This window comes from Aulonocara stuartgranti (assembly GCF_965226115.1).
Source record: "Aulonocara stuartgranti genome assembly, chromosome: 22".
Classification (NCBI taxonomy): domain Eukaryota; kingdom Metazoa; phylum Chordata; class Actinopteri; order Cichliformes; family Cichlidae; genus Aulonocara; species Aulonocara stuartgranti.
In genome coordinates, this window is record NC_138957.1 from 19049731 (window position 1) to 19071398 (window position 21668).

The 21668-nt window shown below is 40.1% G+C and overlaps 2 protein-coding genes across 4 annotated transcripts; both read left to right on the forward strand.

The window, feature by feature from the left end:
• The first annotated feature begins 865 nt into the window (after positions 1 to 865).
• On the forward strand, positions 866 to 9022 carry LOC309699001 (regulation of nuclear pre-mRNA domain-containing protein 1A-like). Its single transcript, XM_082521814.1, has 7 exons — positions 866 to 1257; positions 3381 to 3510; positions 4006 to 4112; positions 4392 to 4486; positions 4681 to 4807; positions 6196 to 6371; positions 8029 to 9022. The coding sequence occupies exons 1-7, from the start codon at positions 1107 to 1109 to the stop codon at positions 8125 to 8127; spliced, it is 885 nt and encodes a 294-aa protein (XP_082377940.1). The 5' UTR covers positions 866 to 1106; the 3' UTR covers positions 8128 to 9022.
• A 96-nt stretch (positions 9023 to 9118) lies between these two features.
• Positions 9119 to 21585, forward strand: LOC309698988 (uncharacterized protein). Of its 3 annotated transcripts, none has more exons than XM_082521790.1 (13): positions 9119 to 9466; positions 10809 to 10877; positions 13222 to 13246; positions 17627 to 17710; positions 17813 to 17952; positions 18058 to 18177; positions 18290 to 18335; positions 18414 to 19329; positions 19432 to 19540; positions 19625 to 19690; positions 19798 to 19899; positions 20003 to 20234; positions 21136 to 21585. In XM_082521790.1, the coding sequence occupies exons 1-13, from the start codon at positions 9407 to 9409 to the stop codon at positions 21372 to 21374; spliced, it is 2208 nt and encodes a 735-aa protein (XP_082377916.1). In that variant the 5' UTR covers positions 9119 to 9406; the 3' UTR covers positions 21375 to 21585. The 3 variants fall into 3 exon arrangements, with proteins under 3 accessions (XP_082377916.1, XP_082377917.1, XP_082377918.1); XM_082521791.1 differs by having other exon boundaries at positions 20006 to 20234; XM_082521792.1 differs by lacking the exons at positions 9119 to 9466; positions 13222 to 13246.
• Positions 21586 to 21668: the final 83 nt, after the last annotated feature.

Genomic DNA, 21668 nt, shown 5'->3' on the forward strand with positions numbered 1-21668 from the left:
AAGGCACAAAATAAAGAGTTCTTTCATTAGTGAAATCTGAAACAAACCATTTGGCCTTCAACAGGCGTCTAAAAGATTAAGAAACTAATGTAGCTGAGGGAGTGATCTCTGTGGTATTTCAACCTTGTACCAGCCTGTGATTCTCACACATCAATTCTTGGGTCAAAGAGAAAAATAACTAAAACAAAGGGGCCTTATTGAATGACAGAGTTTTCCTGTATAATGTCACTATAAAACAATATCCAGTAAATGCTCCCATGGTACTAAAATACCTAACAGTAACTAATTTCTATATGCACAGAATATTTATTATGAACAGTGAATACATCAAAAAATACATTATATTAATGTTTATGCAGATGCATGTAAACTTTGGGCAATAGATTGGAACAGGAACAACACAATATCATGTACTCAACTTTAAAATATCTGCATATGATTGATTGTACAACAGAGGTGGTCACGAAGAAAATAAACACAGGTTGATATCACTGCAGTGGCCTCCTAAGAAATGTAGGAGGAATAAGAGGCAGAAGTAAAAGTTGAGAGGAGGAGGACATCATGAATCTTAGACTGTATAAATATATGCAATACTCGTCAGTCTGGATAGTAAAGAAATTTGTGGAATTACATGTTTCTGATGTCCAATATATTAACAATAGAGATTGATATTTAAATTAGCTTTTCAGAAAAATGAATTACTATCTAATGGTAGATGAATATTGCAGATTTTTTGTATTTAACTTCAGATTTTAAGCATATTAACGTTGGTTAGCGTAATAACCAATGCGACCCGCACTCCAGTCCGGAAGGTGGCGCTAAGGTAACCAAAAGTTTTATCCCCAGCTGCCATTAAGATAAGGAGGAAGAAGCAGTCCCAAGCACAGGCAACCGAGCAGTCACAGAGAGGACGGAGATAGCTAGTCAGTATTACCAGCCATCCTTTTGTGTAGCAGAGTCAGGTTGCGACATTTAGTTTGGATGGCTGAAACTCCTGCAAAGACCCTGTGACCGGCTAGCGTGCTGTAGTCCACACATTTGGGAGAAACCTTACAGCAGCCTCTCCCAGCGTCTAGCCTCGCACTCCCTCCCCTAATCTCGCCGAGATGTCAGCTTTCTCCGAGGCGGCTTTAGAGAAGAAACTGTCCGAGCTTAGCAACTCTCAGCAAAGTGTACAGACACTGTCGCTGTGGCTCATCCACCACAGAAAACACTCGAAGACCATTGTCAACGTTTGGTTCAACGAACTGAAAAAAGGTAAGGCTGGTGAGAGCCGAGGAGTTCCTCCAAACAAACACAGCGAGCATGCTTCAGAGAGTGAGTAACATGTAGCTGCAGGCTAGCTCTGGCTAAAACTGCCAGACCAAACTGCTGTTAAAGTTAAAACACAGAGTCCCTGTTAGCACGGTGGCTGCTAAAGGCTGGCAACTTTCGGTCACTAGCCAAAGGTTTTCACTGCTTTGTCTAAGTAGCATTGTCGAAAAGTGACGACAACGTGTGTTCCCTTAAATGTGTTTGTGTTAGAAAATCTCCATAATCTCCCATCTTTGCTTATAGTAAGTCTCGATCAGTTAAAGCTGCACTAAATTAAACTTTATAACACCTGAGGGAATAGCTTTAAATTAAACCCACATCAACAGTTACAATGAGCTTTACTATAAAGCATAAAGGAAGCCACTTATGCTCATTTCTTTTCTCTGCTACAGTAGCTTTGCGTGATTAACTCATCAAAATAATCCTATACTAACCCTTGATAAATCACCGCAATTCATACACAGTATAGCTTTGCTTTAAGCCAGCTTTCTTCTGATAGGCTACTCCGCACAAACAAAAGGTTTGACTAGCACGTGGGTGGAGATTGTGCTCACAGCCAGAGCCGTTTGCTTGAGATGACCACATACAAGATGCACTCACTCTCCTCTAATCATCAATGCACCACCTAATAAAAGTGAAATGCCCTAAATAATAATATTTTTAAAAAATGCATAGTTGCAATGGTGCATATATTATATAAGGAGAAGCATAAGTAAATGTGTCGATGTTAAACGAACCACATGACATTGTTTTAATTAAACATATGTAACAGTTTTAAGAGTAAGTGCATATTTATTCTTTAATTGCATTGCTTTTTTTGGCTCATTTAGCTGTGTCAATCATTTCACTGGAGAAAGACTATTGAACATTGTTGTGTGATAAAATATAAGCAATGACTGGTGGATCTAACTTTTTTCTGATTTTCATAGTATCTGATGACTGTCAATGATTTTTTTTTTTTTTTTTTTTTATAAGAAAATGTTCACAAAGTTTATTAAGTAGACGGTACATAATGGAGTTGTTGAATTTATTCAGTGAGTTGGGTTGTAGGGACATCAGGCATTACTGTAATTGTAGCTAATAATGGTGCATTTTTCCTCGGGGTGCTAGTCAACAACCTAATGATACCTCTTGTGGGTGAGGTATTTTGGGTGGTGACTGAGACCAGTGTTAATGGCAAGTGGGGATAGAAATGGCTCTCCACGGAGCTTTACACTCACCTCAGTGTCGACTGTGTCTCGTCCAACAACAACAAAGGCTTGTGCATCAGTTAGTTTATCATAAAAACAACAAACCGAGAAGGGGTGTAAGTATCCTTCACTGGAACTCAATCGGGCACTCGGCTTCTCCAGAACAAAGTCAGGCAAGAGCCAGTGCTCTATTGTTAAAAATAGTAAGAAGAATCAGCTTTTGTTTTTGATCTCTTTGATGCCTTCAAAATCCTGGGGCATACAAATCTGAACATGCATTTTTGTCAGATTGCTTCTTCATATCGTGCACTAAACTTGTGAAATAATATCCACAGATTAAATCTTTTTTTTTTTTTTAATTATTCTTTCTGCAGGGCCACCTTGTTCTGCATCATGCAGCTGATGTGACTGCACAGTTCGCCTGTGCATCTGGTGCATTGCTCATATTAAATTAGCAAAGGTCATAGCCTTGCTTATAGTGAAGCATAACGAGTATCTTGAATTTTTTAAACGTGGCTTTGCATATTAAAGATAAGATGACCTTTATTAGTCCCACATGTGGGAAATTTGTTTTGTTACAGCAGAAAGTGGACAGTGCAAAGTTATATAGCAAAAATTAGAGAACACTGGAATAGAATAAGAATAAGATGCTGTACACAACTGTATAGAATAAAATACTATATACAATAATAAAAAACTGTTGAAGATTTAAATCGGCTCTATTTCATTTTTTGTATGTCATGACTTTTGTTTTTTGTTTTTAGTTCTTTAGTGGTTAAAATGCGCTTGCCCATTAATAGGCATTGTTGTGTTGTACCTTTTTGTAAATCATAATCAGATAGTATGTGTTTCTTTGTTTTTTTCAAACATGTGCAGCTCAGGTATCGCGCAAGCTGACCTTCCTGTATTTGGCCAATGACGTCATCCAAAACAGCAAGAGGAAAGGACCAGAGTTCACCCAGGACTTTGCTCCAGTCATCGTTGATGCATTCAAACATGTGTACAGGTCAGTTTTTATTGGACAAAGGCATGGATGGTTGTCCTGATGTCAACTTTCTCATTTTGTCATCATTTTGGATTTTAAATGTATGAAATTTAAGTAACATTTTAGAACTGGTTGAGGGTGGCAGCCATAAGTAGGCTTGATGAGAAGACGTGTATAAACACACACATACTGTATGTTCTAGGGATGCACACACTGATGTATTATGAGCTGATTACAATGTTTAAAATGACATTTTGGCCATCAGCTGTCCATCTTTGAACTTATTTCCATTAAAGAAAATGTGACAGAAGTGGCCAGTTGGCCTGTGGCGGTAAATGAGGTGCATCCCTAATATCTTCCCATTTAAAGAATTTCTATCCAAGAACTGATTTTTTTTTTTTTTTTTTTTTAAATTCAATTTTGTCCAGTCCTGACTTCAGGTTTGCAAAGCTGTTTAAAGCGTGTGTTCTTTCTTTCTTTCTTTCTTTCTTTTCTTTCCTGTGTGTTCCCGTGCAGAGATGGTGAGGAGGGCTGTAAGAAACAGCTGGGTCGGGTTTTATCCATCTGGCAGGAGAGAGCCGTGTATGAGAATAACCTGCTCGATCAGCTCTCGCAAGTCCTGTGTAAGTTCAACGAGCCAAAACCTGTACCAGCTTGTCAGTAGTGCTTACCATTCAATTATAGCAAGTGTGCTGTGTGCCTAGAGGTTTAAACTTGATAAGCATAGTTATATTATTTACTTGCACTATTTTGCAAATGTTTGCTTTATTTCTAAACATGCAGCTAATCAGGCTTGTGGCTTTAAAGTGGCTAAAGATGTAGTATAATACATAAAACGCACACCTTCAAACTGGACTTTTGACTTGTTATGTTTTGCTTTTCTTGCTTTTTATAAATCTTAGATGGAGAAAAGAAGACAAAGAAGAGGTCATATGAGGAGATCCAGCCAGATGATGAAGGCTTTGCCTCCCAGAGCTCTCCAACCGAGCCCCCACAGGTGCTGTCCTTGTTATACAGAGCAGTTATAAATACAGAGTGCTAATCATATAACACTTTGATCCACACACATGCTAGTTAATGATTTACAGCTGTCTGTGTTTTCATGTTTGCCTTTGTGTCTCCTCCTGAGTGTAAATACCTTCTTCTGCTCCCCCCTCACCTCTTGCCTTTATCATGCTCGCTATACCTCAGACGGCAGAGTTAATCCGAGCTCTGCAGGAGCTGGAGAACGCTGCTTCTGGCGACTCAGTGCTGCGTCAGCGCATCTCCTCCCTTCCTGCTGAGGTGCAGGACACGTCACTGCTTCACAGGATCACAGGTAAGGAAGCTCTGCGCACTTTATACCAAACTTTAGACAGAACATGTGTTGTTTAGACTGAGAAAATGTTGTTGAACCACTCTGATATACTGCACATTACAGAAAACACTTAACATCTAGATTCCTGTGAAAAATTAAGTATACTCTTAGTGCTTCCACAGGAATTAACTGATCATTAGCAAGCGTGAGGACCTCTATAAAAGGAAAGGAGGAAAAACATCAACAATGATCTTAGAACAGTTGTTCTAAGCAAATGTTCCTGGCCAGCAATCTGGGAATTAAGGCCATTTCCTGTTTGAAGTTGTCATGCCCTTTTTCTGCTGGGAGACAATCTAGCAGTTCTCACTATTTTATTATCAGGCAGTTAAAGATTTGGCTTGCTTAGTTAGCTGTGCACTCTAACTGTCCACCAACTAAAGCCTGTCTAAAATCGGATCATGCAAGAGGATGATGATTTCAAACACTGCAGCAAATTTTAAAACGGAGAGGCTGAATAAGATTCAAGGTGTTGCAGTCCAGTCCAGACATGAACCTGACTGAACTGCTGCGGTGGGACCCTCAGAGAGCTGTGTATAAACAATTGCCTCAAGTCTTAATGAACTAAAACAACAACGTAAAGACGATTGGGCCAATATACCTCCAGACAAAATGAGAGACTGATAAAGTCTTAAAAGAAATGATTACTTTACTCTTTTCCCATTGAAAGCCTCTTAGGAGTAAGCTTTGAGGCTCTTTTCTGAACTGAGTGGTTTGGTTTCTTTCATACTTCAGACCAACTTGCACAACAAAATGACCGGGTGTGCATCAGAAGTAGTGATTGTGGACTCTGTCCGTTGGAATAACCTGAAAACTATTCTAATGTTAATCAAAACCGCATCTTTGTTGATATAAACTTTTGAATCATGGGGTGTATTTAGTTTTGTCACGACTGTATTTCAGAGGAAATAAGGTGTGCACAAACAAGGGAGAGTCGAGACAAAAACATGGGATATGCAGTCGCCTGGACGTCCTTGTTGGGCCAAACAAACACTCACTTCTGCAGCTGACGTTCTTTCGCTCTGAAGGATACCTGCAGGCTTATTTATGGGAGAGAGGGGATGGCTCTGAAAGATATTGACCTTATGACAAAGAGAGATCATTTACATGAATGTGTAGCACACAGCACTCACTACAGATTTGATTACATGACACATGATTGTTTGTGTGTTTGAGTCTCCCTCGTATCTGTCTGACAATGCCCTTGCCTTTACCTCAGCAGAAAGAAATTGAAGGTTTGATTTGGCACTGATTATACAGATGCTGTTTACATTGTTTCAGGATTGATGCATAACTGAGTGACGTGCATTTAGGCTTTGTTCTCTGCTCTCTCTGTGCTTTCTGTGCTTTAGATAAAGAATCAGGAGAGCGACTTTCCCGGCTGGTGGAGGAGGCCTGCATGCTGCTAGCAGACTACAGCGGCCGCTTGGCGGCAGAGATTGACGACAGGAGGCAGCTCACGCGTACACTAACTGTCTTCCTGCAGAGCCAGAAGGACGGCCTGGCCCAGAATGAGCAGAAACTTGAAGTGCGTGAATAAGTTTTTCTCTGTTATATGTCTGTGTGCGTCCTGTCTGCCTCACCTCTCCTTGGTGTTCATCTTTTTGTGCTGTGTGGACAAATTACGTTTGAGCACAAATTTCTATAAGTATTTTTACAAGTTTCTCAGCATGCTGCACGCTTTCTGTCATGCTTTTTTTTTTTAATTTTTTTTTTTTATAAAGCTACCCTGCATGTTTTTAGTGTTAGCCCTGCTGATGTGCAAACTGAGGGGAAGCCTCTCGATTAGATACAGACTTAATGTCTAAGTTATCTTTTCCCTCGTCACTGGCTTTCTCTTTGAGCCTTTTTCTTTCTGCTCACTTCACTCAGTGTGTCCTGCCTATGAGGTAAGTAGTAATCAAAATGAACCCGTTAGAGCTTTAAAAATGTAACCACTGAGTTTTCTTGTTTGCTCAAAGCTGTGCTTTTCACGTTGACGGTAATTGTTCAGATCTTATCTACAGGGCACCACAAGGATCCCACGTCTCATCTTTGTATCGTCACTCAGTCAATACCTTTTGTTTTAAAAAAAGAAAAGAAAAAGTCTGAAAATAAAAAGTGAAAATGATTTTGTGAGTCCTTTTTTTGTGCTCGAACACCTACAGTTTACCCTCTTATTCAGGTTTGAAGGTGGTTTATGAAACGTACTTTTGGTTGTGGAGTTGACAGTAAATGGCAGTTATACACTTTAGGATTTTCTGATTAGTGGGAGATGTAGATCAGATATTTATCATAATCATTGTCATGATTAATAAACATAAATTAATGAGATTCAAATTTGATTAAAATCTTGTTCATTTATCTTTCTTGGTACTTTTGCTTTATGCTTTCTGAAGAGATTTATGTCATTTGCAACACGATGGGACACAAAGAGAACATAGTTTGTTTTTTTTCTTTTCCTCTCCCCTTCCCTCATTTGGACATTTCTGTTATCTATGCTGGAAAAGTACTGATGACCTACACACACTGCATGCATTGGCTGGCAGATATAGTCACTGAACACATTTGAGAAACATGGCACAGAAAGTAAAATGTGACAAGATTAAGGTGGGAAAAAACATCAAATACATGGATCAGGTGAAATCATTTTGTCCACATGCAGTCCTGTTTTCAGTACCTTACACTGTACTTTGCATGCAGTTTGTGTGGCCAGTCTTTTATTAGGGGAAAAAAAAAAAGCTGTTGCAAAGGTAAATGTTTTTTGGTGCCCTTTAGTGTGGCTCATTACAGTGGAGGTTGATCTAAGTCGAGCAAAGTCATTCATAAACATGGAGAGAAAGAGCGTGGCATTTTTGCTGAATGATTTGGGTGTTTGGATAAAACTAAAACACCCTGACACACTGTTTAGTGGTGGCCACTAATTAAAATACATGAAACATGTTTATTGGAAATCCTTGAATTTAAATCTGAACTTTAACTGGAGCTTTAAGCTGCTCTTGGTCTGTAATCCATGAAGCGCACATTCAACACTTCAGTTTCTTATATTACATTATAATTTAAAATTACAATATGTGTGTGTATTTATCTCATGTAATACTGCTACTGAGACTAGGGGGAAAAAAACCCAACACCATAAATCGGTGTGATTCAGACTGCAGGATCTTTGGCGTCTGATGGCTGTCTGTCATTGTGGACTTTTTCAGGAATACAAACGCAAACTGGCGAGGGTCACCCAGGTTCGAAAGGAGCTGCGATCACGTCTGAACAATCTCCCAGAAGGACACTACAACTCTTCGAACTGACTTCACCTCCCGTGCTACTGACGCATCTGATCAGACGCCTGTTTAATATTTGATCTGTGACCTTGCCATAGTCCTCTGTTCCTGACTTTGGGGTGTATCTTTGTCTCTGTGCAGTAATCTGTGGTTCTCATTCTGTCTACAGCCAATTATTTATCCACGTGGGTTTATGAACATAAACATCTTATTATCATTTAGAAGATTTAAAATCATCCCGACACAGGCCTGTTGTGCTTTGGCCCCAGCTGCCTAACTTTCCAGCTTTCCAGTTGTATGGATGAATCTGGTGTGATATTTTTTTATTTATACTGATTAAGATAATGCATCAGAGTACATTGCTCTAGTGTGATCATTCATTTTAATTTGCTGTATTCTGCTGGCATTACGTTCCCTTTAACTGTCTTAAGTTAAGGGTTATAGATCCTTGTTTGTAATAATAGCCTCAAATGTCTGAAACTGAGTAGGAAGCCATGTTCCTTAAAGCAAACCCAAGTGTGTATTTATGATTTACTGTTTGTGAAAGGGGAATGTAAATCATTGGTCAGTGTACATATTGTAGTTTGCATGTAAATATGGAGTTGTGCCTGCTCCTTGTCATAAGTGCTTTTGGTTTTTAATTGTGTCAACATGGTGAAGAAAATGTTGCTCATTCAAATTAATGAGCTATGTCAGATATCCACAGTACGGAAAGGGTGAGATAATGGGTTTTGTTGTCTTGTTTACTGTATCGCTCCATAGTTTTATCTTGGAAGTCTCCTGAATGCTGTGCAGATGCCTCACACAGCTTGAGAAGTGCCCCGGTTTCCAAAGTCAGACTTAAAAGGAAAAGGAAAAAAACAAGCTGTTTTTGTAAATATGAAGCAAATGCTTAGAACCAAATAAACAAAGTGCACAAATGTTTTATCGTCTTATCTGCAGTATGTGCTATTGAGTGCAATTAAATATGTGAACACCAGGGGGAGTTCCTTTTTTACGCCTCTGTGGCGACAGCCTCGGTCACGTGGGTTTCTTAGAGCGAGCGTCCGCCCATCAACCAGGAAGACGAAGCTATTTTTCCCCTGGTTTCTTAATAATACAATAGCTGTGTAAACATTTGTTGGATATGATACAAAGTATTTAATATAGAAAACAAAAGAAACAAAACACGCCAATTCGCTAGTGTTACAACAATAACGCTTGCTGATCACAACAGTTAACTAGCTTGGTTCAGGCGATTTAGCTAGTAAACAGTCGCTAAGCAGGTAGCTTTACCTCTAGAGGGTACGGCCACTGATTAAAGTTCATGATGGATAACTTCGAAACGCCATATGAGGAGGAGGATATCGCGTTTATTGAATGCGAGGTAAGCATGCTAACGTTAGCTGAGAGACGTAATAATTTGGCGAAAGCGAGGTTCCCGGAAAAAAGGAAGCGTGCCGCGAGCAAAGCTAACGTTTTTAGCTAGCCTCTGGAGGTATATGACATCGGACGTGAATTAGTCCTGCTCTTTTTGACCTGTTCGGGTCAAATTCCATCAATTTTTACGTTTGACTGCAGTGATTCAGCATGTGATTCTTTTAGCTTGAAAATGTCATGACTTTTCATGAAGTGAGGCAAAAATAAAATTAAAATTTGAATGGATCTGGGTCGCGTATTTACTCAGAAGGATTCTGGATCCATCACTGTGGGGAAAATCAAAGAAACGTTGATTTTAGGCAACCCTGAAACTAAAACTGTACATACCAAGTTGTGCGTATTTTTTACGGGACAAAGGTGGCAGAGGAACCTTCGTTAAGTCACGAAAATTGCCTTTGTTGTAGAGGTGGGCGAATCGATCCAAATATCTGTAGTATCGATAACAACGCTGGTATTGATATACCAGATACTAGTGCGCTATTTGTTTCTCTTCTAAGTTCAGTAAGTAGCCAAATGAATCTTGTAAAATCATGAACACATGCACTATGAAAAATGTCTGAACCTTTTTGTGTTAACCATCAAATCTGTTTTATTTATAGCCAATAGCACATTTAAACAGAAGTTAACTCAAAGTGCTTTTAAGACAGACACATTTACATTGCAGGTCTCCAAAAATCCCAGTTGTACACGAAAAGCTAAAATGTGTCCCACACATGCTAAGTACCTGCTCTAAGTATTTAATAAATTTGTTTTGATATATGGTAGTCATAAGGATTTTTATATGATCCAGAATGAAGAGTTGAGTGTTTTAATGGTTGTAACATTCTTTCCATCTCATTATAATATCTTTTAAACATTACAGGTGCTACATTTTCACCTTAAGTAAAATAGGTCATCATATTTTGTGATATCTCATGTTTTTCTCCAAATATAAGTGTTGTAAAATCTAAAAAACACTCACCCTGTTCTCTGAGACATCAATTAAGGACTATTCATCATTTTATTAATGTCAGATAGACTATTTATACTTTATAAAGATATATGTATATTAGAATTTGTTTTATACACTTGATGTGAAGGAATTCTTGGCCCAGTTCAATTTTGACACAGACTATAGTATGAAAGCATATAAAATGAACAGTATTCAAGGGTTAAAAGTGGTCATATAGTTTAGAGTTAAGTTACCTTTTGTAACTAAAATACAGAATAAGGCTTAATTTAGTGTGTCTATTTGTGTCTGTCAGCTTATTGTTATTAATTCATCTGTTTTTTGCTCTTTCTCAATCAAGATCTGTGAAAAATCCTTAAGGGGTGATACCCTGTACAAGATACACCTGACCACCCCAGGACATATAAAGGTACTCAAGAAATCTACTTGTGTAGAAAGCTAAACATTAATAGTAATGCAGTCATTTAAAATGTATTCAAAAGTGATGTCATCATCGTTTTTGCATTATTCCATGTACTTTCTCTTTAGTCTCAGATTTCCACAGGTACCAGACGTCTGTGAGAAACAAGTTTTCCAAGCTGCTCACATCTTTTAATTTTTTTTTTTGTTTGAAGCCCACCTACAGTTTTCCCCTCCTGGTTTAATTCCTGGTTTTGCATCTGACAGCTCTTCTTATTTCAGTCTTGACAGTCGAACACATTGTTTCTTCTGAAGATTTAAAAAAAAAATCATGTTACAGTAAGTACAAGAGTAGTGACAACAAAAGTTGACATGGGTTGCCTCTCTTCAGCCGTTGCCGTCAAGGGTTCAGTGAGTTTTGAGCTACAGAATCAACCAGGAAAGCTGGATGCTTTCCACCTTTGTGTTTGACTGCTATGAAGAAGCTGGATTGGCCATTTCAGAAGAGTACTGTGTCTCTCGCCATTGCAGTAAGTTTGTGCAAGGATGACAGGGTAATATTTAGTTCGATGATGTATAACAGAGTGTGAAAGCCTGCCTGGCTGTGTATTTCACACAGCATTCTTCTTCTCCTTCAGTCTGGGAACCAACTACAATTACTCTTGGAGCGAGCAACTGACAACCTGAAAATGGCAAGTTCTGAAGGAGTCTTGAAAAAGGCAGGCTTGGTTGGTTCTTTGGGTGAAGGGGTTTAAGGATTTCTGCAAAGAAAAGCCAGACATTTCTTCTCAACACTTTGCTCACCTCCCCAGATGCAGATGTTCTACTAAAACCAGGCCCCTACCACCATCTACCTTTTTTAGTGGCCCCTTCACATCAATGCATCCTGAACTTTGCGCCAATAATGGACAGTTGTGTTTGTTTTAAAGGAGGAAAACAAACTTGTTTTTCTTTTTAATAGTGGCCACAGACTATGCTGACACAGTGGAGTTTCACAAAGGAAATGGTCTTGAACCATGTCATGTATGATGTGTCAGCTTCATAAGTCTTTGAACGTCTTCCTGTTAATGCCCAAGAAAATTTCAGGAACTTGTCTGCTGTGCCTTTGAGCCAGGTTCGGGTCTGTTCCACTAGGTAAAGTCATGTGAGCTTTCTTGGTTGTTCTTGTTCATTATGTTGGGAAGTGTGCCTTCCAAGACACACGTGCTGATTTAACAAGTGACTTGTTGTACAGTCAAGCCTGGAAGACAAACTGAATTAAAAAATACAAAACAAAAACAGTGCACTGTGGAGCCATGGCAACATTTCTTCAGCTTCTTACTTTCTCTTCTTTTGTTGATAGTGACAGTGTCGAGAGACAGGAAAGCGGGGAGAGAGCGAGATAGGGGAAGACATGCAGCAAAGGGCCGCGGGTGGGACTCAAACCCGGGCCTACTGCTCTCTGGCCATATGGCATATGGTCACCTGCTCATCTCGCTGAACTAAACTGGTGCCCTTCTCTTCCTGTCTTTACACTAGAGGAAGTCAGCCACTGTTTGGTTATTTGGGTAGCTATGTTTTGGCAGACCTTATTGCCAAGTGCAGAATCTGTGTAGCACATAAGCAGAAGTTGCTTGAACTGAGTTCCTGTCTTTTGGCTGTCTTCTAACCACTATGGCAAATCAGCTGCTAATTCTTGGATGGTGCTGGTTTGGCGTTCCGCTGAGGCGCAGACCTACTTAAAACTGGTTTTATTTTCTATGAGCCAGAAAAATGTATACGTAGGTATACATTTATACTTTCCTAGCAGCGCTGCCACCACCAACAACGACGACGACAACAAGTGCAAGGAGGCTACTCTGCAGACCTCTACAGCTTCAGTTTGACATCCGTACTGAAGCTTTTTGTAATGGTAAAGTTTTATTTGGACCTTGGTTTAGCCCCAGCAGTGTGCTGGCGCATTTCATTCCTATAAACAGTTCCTAGAAGGATCCCTCCAGATGTTTCAATAGAACTTTTGGTCATCCTGAAGAAAGCTACATCCTGCTTCTTTGCATTAATATATTCACATGCAGATATAACTCCCACCTCCCGCGGTGGGGGTTTAATTTATACAGTTGTGTGAAAAGTGACTGGAGTACAAACTCTTTAGTCCTTAACTGCTTTATCTCTTTATGATCTAACGCACACTAAGAAGACAGGTGTGGACAGGCACCTTTACTGCACCTCATTTGAGCTGTGGTTTTGGTTTTAATATGCGTTTGATTCCATAAAATAACTCCTTTTCTGTTTGTAGCAGAGGTGAACTACATCCAGTGTTGTTTATCCAGCACTGATTGACTTTATTTTTATTGTTCTCCTTTCGTTCCTGGCAGAAAGAGAGTGGCTTAGTAACTTCTGGTAAGTAGAATTCATCTTCCCTCTTTTATTATTTTTTTATTTTTTCATTCCTTCCCTGGCCATGTGTCTGTTCTGATGGGTAATTCAATGTACATGTGAATAGTGCCCATTCCGGTTTGAATGGGCAGCAGTTTTGTTTAGAAGTAAATGTATAAAGATACCCAGAAGTCAACGTGTAAGGACAAATAGTTTGTCCAGATTTTGTTTTTTCTTTGGTGGTTTGGCTTAGGCTCCTTAGATGCATCTCAGGTTATATCTGGACCACTGACACAAAGCCCCAAACTTAACATCAGTGATCAAATCGGTTAACATCGGCTGCAAGTCAGGACTTGTTTTTGAACATCAGTGTGTGTTCTCACTGATGATGTTGTGGCTTTTTTGTCTGCCAGTGTGTGTTCAGCCATTTTGTTTTCTTAATTTGGGTATGGAGAGTTAGAAATTTGAAGTTTATTTAAGAGATTTATACTTTTCATTTAGCACAGTGCAGTGATTTCATGTTTATTTTTGAAAATGAAATGGAAGTCTGTATGAGGAACTGGATTCACATCGACTCAGCTTTCTGCTCCAACAAATGTGGACTTTAAAATGGTCACATGGCTTCGATGTTTCCAAGTTGATATTCAGATAAGTTTTTCATTATGGCGTTGGGCCAGACCATCTTCAGAGCACCTTGGTATTTGGTCCTATAGGACTGCAAGAACGTTTTCTTAGGTTTGCTGACTGTTGGACGTAGTACCCCCCATTTTTCTGCATCCACACTCCTGCAACTCGGAATCATCACAGTTCTTCACAGGGTTTTTAGGGTAGGTACTTTCCCAGCAGGGAAAGAGAAACTTTGAGTGATGAAGGTGTACACATATGCTCCAGATATAAGTGTGCACTGGTCAAACAAAGGAATGCAGCACCAGAAGAGTGAACATTGTATTGAAACGAATCCTCTCATGGCATCTGTCACGCAATGAAGAAATGCAAACAGAAAGTGAAGAACATGAAACACAATTATAGGAAAACGTAAGATGTCAACAGGGGTGACGTGTCAGGAAAGCTACTACATGACTTCAGAGTTCCTATTAATGATGTGAGTGCAAATGGGAAACAAGGCTCAGAAGGTATGTAATCACCTCAGTGGGTAAACACAGTCTCCAAGAAGTGAAGTGGATATTAATTCAACAAGTGTCTGGATTTCAACTGGGGGATTTAATACATTTCTTCCAAAAGATACTCCATCTTTTGGTTTTGGTGGTGGTGAAAAGTGCAGTCTGATGTGGGAATTACAGTACTATGTTTGTGTAGGTATTTGCCCACGCAGAGGCAACCTATGCAAATGCGCTTGTGTGCGGTTCTCCAAAGCCCCAACAGCACATAGCTCAATGTGGACGATGCAAGTCCAGTGCTGACTGGTTGAAAAATTGCCTGGAATAGGAAAGGGACCGACAGCAGAAGTCTAACATGAACGGGAGAAAAAAAAGCCTCTCCGCGGGTGCCTGAAGGACCAACCAACAGCAGCCCAAGCAAGCCTGGGCACTGGTTGTTACTGTCAGCCCCCTGCTGACAGTAAACAGCTACACCATGTAACAATGGTCTGCAGAGCTGGTGGTAAACTCTGCAAACTACCAACTTGAAAGCCGTAAGTAGAAGATTACACTCGGACAGCTGAAGACGCTACGGAGAAGAAGTCTTGGCATACTTTTTCCACTTCTACCTGGTGGACTCATCTCTGTAGATGGGTCCACAGGGTCACAGAAAACTTGCAGCAATGTGGATGTATGTCAGAGCATCGCTCTAACCATCTAATGATCAAATTTCCATCACGTGGACCCAGTTTGAAACCTTCCATAGTTGGAATGGTGAAAATGATTACACCTGTGTAAAAAGCTACTTTCAGCTGCTCTTTTATTCACCAGGAGTCGCCACAGTGGGTAGATGATTTGGCAGGTTTTTTTTAAACTCTGGATATCCTTCCCGAGGCAAGCCAAACGGGATGTTTGTCCCCTTCTTGAGTTTAAACTGGATATTTCGCTGTTAGAACCACTGCAATATGGAGCTATTGTTACACCTATGTAACAATTTTCCCCAAACTCTTCCATAGGTGAACCCATAAAACTCCTTTAATGACCCAAAAGGATTTGAATTGACTGATTGGTTGGCTGATTAAAATCAGCAGATATGGGCCTTTCACAGATACATAATACACATATCATTTGAATCTAGTGTTTGGCCCAGGGCCTTTCTCTGTGGAGGTCACATGTTCTCCCTGTGTCTGCGGGAGTTCTCTCCGGGTACTCAAGCGTCCTCCCACAGTCCAAAGACATCCAGTTATTGGGGTTAAAGTAATTGGTGATTCTAAATTGCCCATAGGTGTGAATGGTTGTCTGTCTGCCCATGTTAACCCTGTTGCGGATTGATGACCTGTCCAGGGTTTACCTTGCCTCGCACTCACACCAAGCCACCTGGGATAGACTCCAGATCCCCCACCACCTTGAATTGGTTAAGTGGAAAATTATTTGTTTTTTTTTTTAAATGAATGGAAGGATGGAAAATAAGTATCAGCATCTGCCCCCAAAATCCCATATTCGGGGAGCTGGGTATGGATGGCAGTGGTGCCATCTTTGATTGTGGCTCCAAAGCCGTGATCCAACATCTTACAGCGAGAGAGGATCAAAGCTGGCTGTTCTAACAGCTTTTCTACCAAAACAGAGGCTGGGGAAATTTTCTGACAGGGTCAGAAGTTTAGGACAGCTCACAGTGAAACGTCAGCCATGACCTGTGTCTACTACCCAGCCAATGGGAATGCAAGAGAGACATCAGCATATGTGGGGGAAAAACTGAATACATGTAAGTGTTACATTCCCTACCACCTGTTTCCAACACAGAGGAAAATGTGTCTTAGCTGTGGCAGCTGCAGTGTGTCTACATCAGTTTACAGGACCCGTGACAAGGTGGACATAGCAAGGAAACAAACAATGAAGATTTTGCAGCGGTACGTTGTTGCCCTTGAGTCAGTAGGTATTATCGTACAGCCTTCATGCATCAAACTTGATGTCCTACCCATGCTTATTAGATCACTGCCGCAGAGCGTGTTGGTGCCTCAAGCGATTAAAGCTCCTGCCACTCGTGCCCCAAGAATGAACCCTGTTTCAAAGCCACTTTGATGTTTTGCACTTGCCATCGTGATTCAAAAACAGAACCAACTGGGCCTGCGTTTGTATACGTGCCGCTGAGCGTGACTGGATGCTATTTACCATGAAGTGCACTTGTAGAAGCATCTGCATTTGTTGGGTTTCTCCGCTCATTTAGTTTTTCTTTTCCTTTCTGGATCTTTGCACTTTTTGCCAAATTTGGTTGCATTAACAGCCTTTTTGTGATTTAATTATGGTGTTACATGATAAGTTGCTGAAATAAATGTGTAGCATTGTCGTATCAAGATCAGAAAAAATACTGTACTGCTCTTAAACCACACATGGCTACTAAAATGCAGCTTTTCCAGTGTTGCTCTTCAAGCAACAGCTGCAGCTTGTTGGAAATCTTCACAACTTCTAAAAATGTCAGTCAAACAAGCTGTTTGCACAAAATTAGATGGCACTGGCCAGCCTGTGTCTGTATGACTCCCTCAAAATCCACTCTGACTAAATTTAGCAACTATACATATGTATTCAGTTATTCTAGTGGCAGGACATCTGTGGGTGCACTAATACTCCACACTCAGATGACGAAAGGATAAGTAAACATCTCTGCAGATCTGTCCAGAGTTTGGTGTAATGTCTTTTATAAAGGAACATGTTGTACAAGTATGCACTTCAATAACTTTGTTTTATTTATGCCTTTTGCACAAGTAAATTAAACATTTACACCATTATTGGGATATTTTTAATACAATAATATTGGGATATTGTAAAAAAACAAAAAAAACAACAACATTTCTTAGTTGGTAATATAGGTACCATTAGAGTTCAGATGTTTTTTGCCATTAAATCCATTATGCCACACAAGGTACATGTTTCAGAAAATCATGGAAACATTTTTTTTCCTTGTCTGATGACATTCAAAAAGCAACATGAAATAAATAAACTGTCTGGACTAGAAGTTCTACTGGGGCTCATACATTAGATGATAGTTTATCAGAAATCTAAGATAGTTAAGATCTAAGCTGAAGATTTTATACCATTCAGCTGCAGCTACAATACACCAGGCCTTGTCTTATATTGACTTATAATCTTCCCTTACCCCTGTTAACCCTTAATAAAGACTCATCCTCTAATAAGGAGTTTAAATTGAAGCAGTTAGTATTGCTCTTGTCTTATTGTTATACTGTGATGATGACTTTTAAAAACACTGTGTAGTTTTTGTCTTTTTGCTAACTATTAGCATGTGGCTTCCCAGGACGGTCTGTCAGAAGACACGTACCGGAGTTTAAGGATATTATAGAGTACCTGGATTACCTGAATCTGGATGAGCCTATCATTGGTGAATAACTTTGCAGAAAGTTTTAAGCAGATGTTTTTTGTTTCTTTTAAAATACCAGATTATTTGATTGTTTTTAACTTTTTGCTTGTTCTTAATTTCCAGGTTTGAACTTTTTGGAAGAGGGGCCTCCTAGTGACCGACAAATAGGCCCCAAATACTTATGTAAGCTCTGTAATCAGTCAGCCGTCCTTGCAGAAATGGTCTGTCATGTGATTGGACGCAAACACAGGCAGAAATATGTGGTAAAGCATTCAGAGCATTACTTAAATACTTCTTTGTTATTCTGTTTTTCTTTATAATAAGATGTTAAAGCAAAGAGAGATCACATTCCCTTTCTGTCTATGTAGGAATTGAAGCGGCCTGACTTGGTGACCTGGGATAGACCCTCTGTACAAACCCTTGGAGGGAAGATTATGCGCGCCAAAGCAGAAATAATAGAGAGACAGGATGGGAGAGGGACTCCAAAGGTATGCCAGATGAATTACCCAGATTACACACCATATTTTTTGTGCTTCTAAAATTCTATACATTTTGTTACATACAGTAAATGTTTATTATTCATGTTTTTTTTTCCCCCAGTCATTGTTCAAAAAGGGGAACGAGAGTAGATCAAACAGCTCAAGAGGTACCTTGATTGATAGTAAACATGGTTAAAAAGTAAACGTTTGGTTGTATTTTTCTCTAATTATGACTTTATTATTAGCTTCCCAAAGGCCGAGGCAAAACAGGGAGCAGACGAACCCACAAGATTTGCCACCACTCCTACCCGAACTCAAGGACTATCACCGAAGGAAGCATGCCTCAAGTTACCCAAACGCATCTGCATTTCCTCCGAATGACCCTAACATGAACGTAGACAGGCGCAGCCAGCGGGAGAACAGGCTTAGCAATGAGCGCACCAGAGATGAACCGCGAAGGTCGGATTTTAGGGAAGGCCATGCGTACAGAGAAGGCTACATGGACTCTGATTATCGTCATCAGTATGAAGAGGGATATGGTGGCGATTCACAAAGATGTTTGGCACTTGAGCAAGGTGATGCTCCCAAGTATGATTTTAGGGAGGAGCTGCCTGGTGGCCTCGGTCAGTCTGACTATTACCCTGAGGGGGCGCCTCCTTATAGAAGAGCCTATCCAGAAAGAGAGTCTGTTCAGGATTTCCACTCTGAGGATGTCAGGGGTGGGAACGGTCGTTCTGAGTATTCACCCTCCCAGGCCATGTACCCTGAAGTTGATAAACTGCGGTGGTCCCTGGAGAGGGAAGCTGATAGGCACGACGGTATGAACAAAGCAGGTAGACAGGGATCAAGTGAACCAGAAGCCAGGAGGAGGAACTTCTCTGCATCTATGGAGGGGGACCGATCACGTGACAATTTGTTCAATATAATTCAAGATTATCGTCATGAGATGAGAGAGGTACATCAGGATGAGGGAGTTGATAGGAGAGCAGGAGGCCCAGCCTCACAGAGACACATGGATGTTGGCAGAGCCATTTCTAACATCCCAGAGCCATTCAGGCGGTTCCTGAAAGGAGGCGCCGAAGATGATGTTCACGGTAAAAGGAAAAGAAAGAGCCGCTTCTCTGATGCTACTCCAGAGGAAGTGGAAGGGACAAGGGAAATGTAAGTGTAAAAATTGTAGTTGTTTTTTTGTAAGTGTTGTGGGCTTTTTTTTTTTTTTTTTTTTTAAAAACCCAAAAAAACATGTTTGATTGCTGCTTTAAGGTATGGGGATAATTATGGATCTCCAATTCCAAAGTTTGGAGGTGACCCAAGGCCAGGTAGTGCACCAATGAGTGGAGGACAATTTTCAGACATCTACAGAGAACCACAGGTACCGTAGTTTATTTTCACATCACAGTAGAGTAATATCCAGTAAAACAAATCTTTATTTGAGCAAGACCTTTTGCTTTTTTAGGGTCCACATCATCCTGAAATGAACCAAAGAGGAGGCTCTGAGTCGGAGGGCGTCTTTGATATGCTGGTAAGATGATTAATCCTTATTGGCGACTTGCACATGTTTTTGTTATGCAACTATTCACTCAAAGAGTTCTCAGTGTGTTGTTTTTTTTCCCTTTCACATTTTCTTAGAGCAACATTGAAATTGAGAATGCTGAAGAGGCTGACTTCTTGAAAAGTAAACTTTGCAACCTGCTTAAAGAATTCAAAACAAAAAAGATGGAGAAAGCTGTGGTATGTGTCATTCTGCACACCGCCTGTCTTTTTAATATAATATTAGTAGAAGAACACAAAGACTTTGCTTATATTAACAAAACGTATGGTTTTGTCATGGTAGCAGAACAGCCACGGTCGAGAAGGGATCCCCAGAAACTACAGCAACATGGAGCTGGACCCTCGACAGCCGCCGTTCGAAAGGACCATGAGAGATGATTCGCACCACAGACAGCCAGAAGACCTCGACTTCAGAGACTGGAGGCAGCGTGAGCATCTTCCAGAGGAGCGGCACAATGTTTATCCCCCCCCTGCACACGAAGATTCCAGATACTCAAAAAGAGGCCGCTTTGAAGGTATGTGCACAGTGCAGTTTATTTAAGCCCATTAGGGTTCAATAGTCTTTTATAAAAGTTAGACATCGATAAAAATAACACGAGCATAATTTTCTTGAAAGATTTTAGGCAAAAATAAGTACAGCTCAAAATAAAGGCAGACAGTAGATGGCCACTCAATAGTTGCTTCTTTAAAGACTCTTTCATCCATTAGTAGAGCTGCTTATACCAGAAAGGTAGGGCAGATCAGTTTCTATAATACCTGCAAAGTTTTCCCTAATGTTCCAGTCAGCAAGGCTTTCAGTTCATCCACACCAGAGCTTCGACCAGCTGACGTAATTTTCTCCATGGTATCCCTCAGGTGATGTGTGGGATTTGGGTCAGGGCTCTGGGAGGGCCCCTCTATTAGAATATATTCTTCAAGTCAGTTCCACATGAACAGGTGTCTGTAGCAGAATAACCACAGGTATAGTTCATCACATTAACAACAGGCATGGTTCAGGTGTGATAAACAGGAGAGGGAGGGGTATAATCATGCCTTTTGTCTGGAATTGTGCTGTATGTGTTGTTGTATGGGTCGAATGCCAATTTATTGACGTATTAATAAAATAAACTTATGAACTTTGAGGTTTTGATGAAATTTGATGGGATTTTCTTCTTTGAATGTATTTTGAGTTTTGTTGTGGTATCCTTTTAGGATAGTTTAGTTGAATTTATGTATAATGAGGCATAGTTTGCAAAGGTGTCCAAGTTGAGCTTTTGATTTTATGTACTGAATGAATTTGATTGCATCGTTAAATAAGATAATAAACAATAAGTTGTATATTCAGCTTCCCTGTGTCAGAGGAAGTGTGGCTGATTCCACTTTCTTTCATGTAATTCAATTTCATTCCTCTTTTTTTTTTTTTTTTTTTTTTGTCAGAGGAATCTGGAACTCCTCATACAAACCGCTTAGATGAGCCGCCCTTTTATCCTGAAAGGTTTCCAGAATCCCTGCCCTCTCGTGACTACCAGCCTCCTGTTGGAGAGTTTTTCGACTCTCACTCTTCTGCACCTCCCCTCCACATGGATCAAGAATCCAGGATGCCCAGAGGACCCCGGTACTCTAACAACCTGGACAAAATCACCTCCGCCCTCCTGGAACTTGTGGCAAGGAAATAAATGTCATCACTGCAATCTCCTTAATAATCATTTATTGTAATGCAGTGTTTTAAGGTAAAGTTCAGATTTTAAAATGTGATTTGGGTTTAAATTTCTTTCCCTTCATTTTTCTTTCTATTTTTTTGTTGTTGTTTGTGTTGGATATTTGCAAAGACCTTGGTTGATCAAATGTTGACATCTGGTGTAAGAATTAAAACATTTGTCTACTGCAGTTGTAATCATTTCATTTTTTCAAATTTCTTACTGACCAACAACCAGAGAAGTAATACTGTTATTGCCATTGTTGTATTTCAT

What these genes read in the sequence shown, in the direction of transcription:
- LOC309699001 (XM_082521814.1), top strand. Translation starts at nt 1,107, where the DNA reads ATGTCAGCTTTCTCCGAGGCGGCTTTAGAGAAGAAACTGTCCGAGCTT. An exon ending in GCATTCAAACATGTGTACAG is followed by an intron (nt 3,511 to 4,005) that starts GTCAGTTTTTAT and finishes GTTCCCGTGCAG; the next exon opens with AGATGGTGAGGAGGGCTGTA. An exon ending in AGAATGAGCAGAAACTTGAA is followed by an intron (nt 6,372 to 8,028) that starts GTGCGTGAATAA and finishes GGACTTTTTCAG; the next exon opens with GAATACAAACGCAAACTGGC.
- LOC309698988 (XM_082521790.1), top strand. Translation starts at nt 9,407, where the DNA reads ATGATGGATAACTTCGAAACGCCATATGAGGAGGAGGATATCGCGTTT. An exon ending in TCGCGTTTATTGAATGCGAG is followed by an intron (nt 9,467 to 10,808) that starts GTAAGCATGCTA and finishes TTCTCAATCAAG; the next exon opens with ATCTGTGAAAAATCCTTAAG. An exon ending in TCTGGATGAGCCTATCATTG is followed by an intron (nt 17,711 to 17,812) that starts GTGAATAACTTT and finishes CTTAATTTCCAG; the next exon opens with GTTTGAACTTTTTGGAAGAG.